Source organism: Canis aureus, chromosome 25, assembly GCF_053574225.1.
Source record: "Canis aureus isolate CA01 chromosome 25, VMU_Caureus_v.1.0, whole genome shotgun sequence".
In the NCBI taxonomy this organism is placed as follows: Eukaryota; Metazoa; Chordata; class Mammalia; order Carnivora; family Canidae; genus Canis; species Canis aureus.
Genome location: NC_135635.1, coordinates 5502102 through 5509584, shown reverse-complemented (window position 1 = coordinate 5509584; position 7483 = coordinate 5502102). Strand labels below are relative to the sequence as shown.

The 7483-nt window shown below is 60.0% G+C and overlaps 1 protein-coding gene across 2 annotated transcripts; it reads right to left on the bottom strand.

Moving 5' to 3' along the window:
• Window positions 1-1538: 1538 nt before the first annotated feature.
• Window positions 1539-6409, bottom strand: DHH (desert hedgehog signaling molecule). 2 transcript variants are annotated; one of them, XM_077870194.1, is made up of 3 exons: window positions 5799-6409; window positions 2850-3168; window positions 1539-2586 (listed from the first exon to the last, which is right to left on the bottom strand). In XM_077870194.1, exons 1-3 carry the CDS (start codon window positions 6099-6101, stop codon window positions 1961-1963), a joined length of 1248 nt encoding a protein of 415 aa, XP_077726320.1. In that variant the 5' UTR covers window positions 6102-6409; the 3' UTR covers window positions 1539-1960. The 2 variants fall into 2 exon arrangements, with proteins under 2 accessions (XP_077726320.1, XP_077726321.1); XM_077870195.1 differs by having other exon boundaries at window positions 2850-3111; window positions 5799-6404.
• Between the last annotated feature and the right edge of the window lie 1074 nt (window positions 6410-7483).

Here is a 7483-nt window from a genome sequence, read left to right as displayed (position 1 = left end):
GATCCACAGCTTGGATTGTGAAATCCGGAAAGGGAGAGGGAGTGGTAACAGGTACCTGATTAACAGGTAACAGGTATGGATTGAAAGAAATGGTGTGGGGAAGGACACTAAAGGTAAAAATTATTCTGCTTCCAAAGGTTGCCTTTATCGATCACTTCCTGGAACCCTAAGTATGCTTTTTACCTCCAGACATTGAACTCAAGGGTCACAGGGTAAGAGAGATGAGGTGGCAACTTGAACATGCACGGAATCTGGCTACAACTATACCTCCAGCTTCTGGGAGCCACAGAGCTAAACCAGGCACGGGGGATGCAAAAATGCCAGACTTAGAAGGGTTTTCACAAGGAGAGGCGTGATACCTGTGGCTCAGCCCTGGCATCTTACCCAGCCCCACCCACCGTCTCTCACCTCCCGAGATAAGGCTCCTCCGCACAGGTCCAGTCTACCCATCCCCGCAGGAAGTAGGTAGCTCTTTCCTTTGGTCTGGAAGAGAACTGGTCCCGACAGCCACCAGAGGGCGGTAGATAGCAGGGACCCCGTGGACTGAAGTTGCACTGCTCCCTACAGGCAAGTGCTGGCTCCCCGGTGGTATGACCAAACCCCTCCATCCCCTCCAGCACAGACAGTCATTCCCCTTCCACTGAAGTCCAACTTCCTCTGAGCTTCCATTCCTAACTCGGGGCACCTGTCTGAGTTCCTGCCTCTCTGGCTGCCTTGGAACCTGCAGGTTCCAGGAACACTCAGGTGGGGGAGGCAGAGCCTGGAGAAGGGGAGGAGGAAGAGGGGGATGGTGGAGGAAGCCAAGAGAAACAACTAGGAGAGGCGATCAAGAAGAGCACTCAGGTTGTAATACCTATAGGCCCTTGCATGGAGAGCCTTCCCTCCTCCCCCTAAACACACATACGCCAGGGCTTGAAGCTGTTCTCTCTCCTTCAGGAGAGATAGGTTCCAGCCCTCTGTTCTCGTTCTTTCTCTTGATCAAGAGTGTATGGGGACTATCAGTTATAAATTAGCTAGGGATTCCCAAGGACCATCAGTTGGTCCAGTGACATCCCAGAATAAAACATCATCCCTATCCAGACTCTGACACCAGGGTAGGATGGGAGCTAGGCTGATTCTTTGCAGCCTTCAGGGAGGGACTAGGACTGCAGCCTAACAATCAGGGACCAGAATTCTCCGAGTAGCAGTAATGTAACGGCCTGAGACCTTGCTGGAGCCACTATGAACCAGAGAGGACATGCGTGGACCCTCTTGCTCCTTCAACATCCCTGGCCCCTCTGTTCGGTATGCGTCATGCAGGTAGAATTCTGGTCCTCTCTGGGTGGGAGAAGGGGCCAACAGCCTAGAAAAGAGGAGGATTCTTCTGGTCTCCAGTTGCTGATGGACTGGGATGCCCCCTCTGAGGGGAGGAAGCAGGCAGGAAGAGCTGCTGGGTAAGGAAGGAGGAGTCAGATGTAGGGTAGTGACTCAGGGTTGGTCCCCTTCTCCCCTCCTCCTGAGGTGAATCACCCCCTGAATACAGAGATTTTCCAATAAGCTCCTGCAAGCCTTCCCTTTATTAGCCCACCTGTAGGAAAATGTCAGACATCAGATTGGCTGGCTGTGTCAAACAGTGTTAACGCCGTGCCCTGGCCCCTCACCTTGCCAGGCGGGGCAAGCAGGTCATTATATTACAATTTATAAATAGAAAATAAAATAAAATAATCGGGTGGGGCTGAGGCACTGAGGAGGAAGAGGCGAAACAGTCCTCGTCAAGGAGTACCCACCATCTACCTAGGACCCAGGATCTCCTCTCGGGTGGAGGCTGCCCCCACACCAAGCGGTCCAGGCTTGCCTCTGGTTCTCCGCCTCCCCTCCTCCCCCACCCCCGAGTCAGCATCCTCTGCTGCCCACTCCCCCAGCTCTCCGCCCGCACGCCGGGGTTTGAGCAGGCGCCTCGAGGCTTCCGTGTCCGTCGCGCTCAGCCCAGTAGCTCCTCCGCCAAGCGGTAGAGGAACCGAGAGTACCAGTGCATGCCCGTGGGCTGCACCGCCCCGCCCGGAAGCAGCGCCCCGAGCGCGTGCAGCAGGCGCAACGGGGCGAAGGCGCGGTGCGCCCACTGGTGACTCTCCAGAACCGCGTAACACGAGGCCAGCACGTCGTTGACCAGCAGCGTCCCGTGGGCCGTGAGCGGCGCGAACACGCCCACGGCTTCCTCCCTTGCCACCCGGGCCACGCGCGCCGGCCGCAGCGCGTCCCCGCCGGGCGCCAGCACCGAGTCCCCCGCGCGCAGCCGGCGCGCGAACACCGGGGCAAAGTCGCCGGGCGCGGGCGCGGGCCCCCGAGCCGCGAACACCAGGTGCCAGGGCGTGAGCAACAGCTTGCGCGGGGGCCGCTCGGTCTCCACAGCCACGAAGGAGGCCCGGCGCTGCAAGTCCCGGTCCAGGAAGAGCAGAACGGGCGTGGGCACCACCCGGCCGGCCGCGTCGGCCGCCAACACCCAGTCTCCGCGATGCAGTTCCCGCAGCCCCTTCCGCTCGCCGCTCCGCAGGCGCACGGTGGCATTTCCCGGAAAGCAGCCGCCGGCCCTGACCGCCAGCGAGTTATCTGCAGGGAACAAGCACAGCGAGGACTGAATCGAGACCAGCGGTTCCAGATTCTGAGAGATGCGGGTCAAGCCCGGGGCAGACCTCGCCAGTCCCGGGACGTGTAATTTCCCACGGATCTGGCCCCAACCTTGCGGGGGGGGGGGGGGGTTACAACACTAACGCCCGCTTGGTCTCCCCTAGCGTCGCCCCAGAGCGGCGCAGCCTCAGTTTCCCGGAAGGAGCGGTCTTTGGGCGGACCTCACCACCCACCCCCTACTGTACCGGCTTTGACCGACACGTGGACGTGGTTGCGGGACTCGTAGTAGACCCAGTCGAAGCCGGCCTCCACCGCCAGGCGCGCCAGCAGCCCATACTTATTGCGGTCGCGATCCGACGTGGTGATGTCCAAGGCACGACCCTCGTAGTGGAGCGAGTCCTGCGCGTGGTGGCCGTCCTCGTCCCAGCCCTCGGTCACCCGGAGGCGCACTCCGGGCCACATGTTCATCACCGCAATGGCCAAGGCGTTCACGCGCTCCTTACAGCGCTGGCGGGGAATAAAGGAGTCAGTCTCCTCGCTGCCACCGCCGGGGCAAGAAGGGACCTGGACGGAAGGGGGTCGGTTCCTTGTTTTCCTGGCCCCACACCACTTCCTCCCAGCTTCTGAGTGTCCTGGGGAAGCGAGAACCCGAAGAGGTGTAGTGGCCAATATGCACTTCCTTCCCGGAGCGTTTGTGGGAGGACGGTGGGGTCGCCCCAGGGATCGAGAGGGGGTGCCTATCCATGCCCACTTTCGACGCCCGCCGCTCACTCATTAAGGGACCTCGGCTCAACCTGGGAGAGGGCAGGAGCTGAGCGGGCGGGTGGCAGCTCGGGCAGGGAGGGGCTGGGCAGCCCGGAGCCCCGAGAGGAGCCCCTGTTTGAGGCTGGCCCCCGCCCCAAGCCCCGGCTGCCCTCCCTCCGCCTGATTCATCTTTTGTTTCGTTGCCTTCCCTGGCACCGGGCATCGCTTCCTTCCTTCCTTCCTCCTCCTCCTTTCGGCCCCTAGCATTAACCCCTTCGTGGTGCGAGTGCCCCCCACAGAGGTGCCCGAGCCGAGCCGTGCGGGACCAAGGCTGCTGGAAAAAGGGTTTGGGTGGCGGGGGCCGCGCGAAGTACAATGGCCATTCTCCCGGATGACTTAACCGAGCGAGAATCCCGGGCCGAGGCCGGGGACGCGCCGGGAGAAGCGGACTCAGCAGCTCCATCCACAAAGGCGCTTTTGAGCCGCCCCGGCTCCGGGAGAGGAAAGGGCAGAAAGCCGCGCCCCCCATCCCTGCTCCCGCCCGCCGGGCCCCCTCCCCCAGCGCGACCGGCCCTCCCAATTCCAGCTCCGGCCCTGCCAGCCGCGAGCCCCGGCTCTCCATCCCTGCTCCAGATGCAGCCGCGAAAGGCGTGGGAGCAGCACCTGAGATTAGCGGGAGCTGCCCTTGCGCGGAACTGGGGGGCCCCCTGCAGGGTGGGAGTGGAGAGGAGGCAGAGCCGCGGTGGCTGGAAGCCTGCGCCCGGGGGAGTGAGACCGCGGTTATCTGGGCGGCTCTCGTCTGGGAGCCGGAGACCTTGGCGCGCACCACGGCACCGACGGCGGGAGGAGGCGCAGAGAGGACAGTTTCCTTTTCTTCTCCCCGCTCCGACCTCTCACCTCAGACTTGGTTTTCTCCTAAGTGCCAAAGGGGCACTTTCCTCCTTCCCTTCTTCCCGAGTTTTCTACACCTCCGCAGGGTTGGAGAGCAGGGGAGGGGAAGACAGGAAAAGTGGTAACTCCTTCCAACTTTTTGTCGTTTTGTCCCCCAAGGAGGCCCTGGGGCCTTGACCTGCGGGGGCAGCAGCCCAGTGCAAAGCCAACTCAATGGAGGCCTTTTGCAGCCAGGGTGTGGGAGATAAGCAGGACCGAGGGGTTCCCAGGCCTCGTCAGAGCCCCTCCTGGGCCTGTCCCTTGTTCTGGACCCTCTGCTGCAGGTGGCAGCCAGGCGACAGGGCCACACTATTCCATGACCAAGGAGGGAAGGAGTGTCCCTTTCCTAATCTCCGAGTAGTAGTAGAAGGAATTCTTTCTCCCCTGGACAGGTTTTCCTAACAAAGTAACCTGGAAAACTATGGCAATTAATCGGAGGAAATCCGCGCCACTCCCTCTCCCTCCAGCTCCCCACTCCATACACAATTAGGTGGTGTAATGGAAAGTGTATAGACTTAGAATCAGGAGTGCTGAATTCTAGTCCCAGCCATGCCACTAATTAGTTTTAAGACTTTGATTAAATCGCTTTTCCTCTTGGGGCCCAGCTCTCAGCTGCAAAATTGAAGCGAGGAGGTGGAAGAATGACTTCCAAGTTTCCTTCCAGGTCTGACATTTGAGATCATTGGCCAGAGGGTGGCCCTTCACTCGCAGGGCATCGCTCACCTCCCATCCTAGGTCGCTTAGGTTCCAACCTGCAGCAGAGGCTCGATACATGCTAGTTGAATTTAATTCTCTAATCCCAAGGAAACCCCTAGAGGTAACCCCCCAGGAGGTAAACCCCCCTGAGCTTGACGGATGCCGGAGCACTTTGATTCTCAGGTGGGCCCATCTGTTCTTCCCATTGAGGACTATCTTCACCCAAGACAGTCGTTTAGGCTCTAGAATAGTCTTGCCTTGGTTCTAGGATGCCTCCCCCGTGCTGAAGACGATTCCCGCCCAGTCCCTTCTCAGGTAGATGGCCTGGTGACCTAACCCTTGGCCACCCCCTTTCCACTTGGCTCCTTCAGTCTCTGTAGCCCACAGAGCTTTTCCACAATCCGGTCAGGAGCCAGGCTAAGGGTAGAGCTTTCTGCTGCGGCCTCGCCAGCTCCTGGCCCCCAGCTCACCCCAGCCCTTCCTGCCTGGCTCGGTAGCTGACCCCCGGTCCACGCCTCAGCCATTTCCCGTCTCGCCGGCCGCCATCCTCTTTTCCCCGCCCTCGCCGTCTCTCCGGGCTTCACTCTCACTAGTCCCTCCTCCCCTCCCCATTCCAGCCTCCCCGGTTGGGATCCCTTCTGATCACTGAGCCCAGTAAGCACGGCTTTGGGGTTTTGGGGGGGAGGGGGTGGGGAGCGGTGGAAGGGTAGGGAGAGGCAACCTTTGAGGTTAAGGTCCCCGTGGATGAAGCCCAGCTCACCACCCTCCCGGGCTGCGCACGAGCTGGCAGTGCCCTGGCACAGGTGGGGCGAGGTCCAGCTTACCTCGGTCATCAGGCGGTCTGCACCACTGTTCTCCTCATCCTTGAAGATGATGTCCGGGTTGTAGTTGGGCACCAGGTCCCGGAAGCGCTCAGAGCCCCTCGCCACTCTCCCCTCGGCAGGCCCACTGGCGCCCAGGGTCCGCTCGGGCACGCTGGGCACAAATTGCTTGTAGAGCAGCGGCACGAGCTGCTTGCGCACGTAGCGGCGCCGGCCCACCGGCCCCCGGCCCGGCCCGCAGCTCTGGGCGGGCAGCGCCAGGAGTGCCAAGCAGCACAGGGGCACCAGCCTGGCCGGCAGCGCCATGGATGCAGAGGACTCTGGCCAGAGGGAACGTTCTTGTCCTACAGCTCGCCCCTCAGTTGGGCATCTCCCCCGGCACCAGAGAGCGCAGCAGGCAGAGCTGCCCCGAGTGCCCTAGAGCTCCTGTGGCTCTGCGCACCTGGCCGCCGCCGGCGCTGCCCGCATGCCCCCGGGGGGTCTGGAACCTGCTACTGACGGGCCATCATAGCAGGGAAGGGGGGTCGTGGGTGAGTGCCAGCCCAGCCTGGCTCCGCTGCCCGGCTCCGGCGCTGCCAGAACGCCCTGCTCCGCCTTAAGTGGCCCCTGGCCCCGCCCCCCGCCCTTCTCCCAGGACCGTCCCGCCCCCTCCCACCGGGGCGGGGGCTCTAGCCGGTCACCGCTGGTCCATTTCACGACTGAAGCGTGTCCCATCCTGGAAACCAGGCAGGCACCTGTTTAAGAAATCCTAGTAGCTTTTCAGTCCTTAGCTGCCTGGATAAGCATCCTACTCCCAAGCCTAAGCTTGGCACCAGAACACCCTCCTCTGGTACTTGAATCGGATCTTTACTCTCCCAAAGCCTATCCTGGCAGCCCATTGTCCTCTGCTATCATCCAGGAAGTATGGGCTCCAGTTTCTGCCCAAGGCCAGCCAAGCTCTTTGGGCATACAACCAGAGACGTTCTTCTCCATGGTCCTCCCCAAACCTCCTCCACTTTCATCTCTCCTCCTTGTGGCAGTACTAACCAGGACTGGAAGGGGTAGGTGCCAGGGGACCATTTTCTCCGGTGACTTTGCAGCTTTCTGCTGAGAGCTTCCCTCAGAATCAGTTATAATCTGGTTCTGGACTTCAAGCTTCTGTCCCATCTTGTCCTTGCCAGACACCCAAGGGCTGCTTCTTTTCAAATGCATAACTTGTCAATTAGAAGCTACTGGAGGGCAGTCGGTACTTCAAGTCATAGTCTCTAACCGACTAATGGTCTTTTCCCTTTCCCTTCCATCTAGGCACCTCTTTAGCTTGCTCCCTCTCTGGACCCCCTGGGGCTGGCTCTACTTCGGATCACTCAAGTCTCATCTGAGAGGCTTTGAGCCTGCAACACTTCACCCACCAATCTATTATCATTTAGAAATCACTTTCTCTAAGAAGGCCTCCCTGATGTCCTGACACTGCCCACCTGTTTGCCTGAGAACCAGTAATTAACTGCCAACCATTGTAGTATTAGAATTGTATCACCCTTCTAGACAAAGCAATTCTTAAATACAAAACTGAATCCCCAAGGCTAACTGCCTGGCCTACAGTAGGCCACCCAGCAAGTATCTGTGGCAACTACACTTTTTTGGTAATCTATACTACTGCTCTCTCAGCTCCATGGCTAGCACTTACAGCAACTTCGTGTATACTAGAAAAA

Bases quoted from the DNA above. Each gene is read 5' to 3' on its own strand.
- DHH (XM_077870194.1), bottom strand. From the start codon at position 6,101: ATGGCGCTGCCGGCCAGGCTGGTGCCCCTGTGCTGCTTGGCACTCCTG. The intron at 3,169-5,798 runs GTAAGCTGGACC...CCTTCCGTCCAG, and splicing joins CAGACCGCCTGATGACCGAG to GTCCCTTCTTGCCCCGGCGG. The intron at 2,587-2,849 runs GTACAGTAGGGG...TGTTCCCTGCAG, and splicing joins CCACGTGTCGGTCAAAGCCG to ATAACTCGCTGGCGGTCAGG.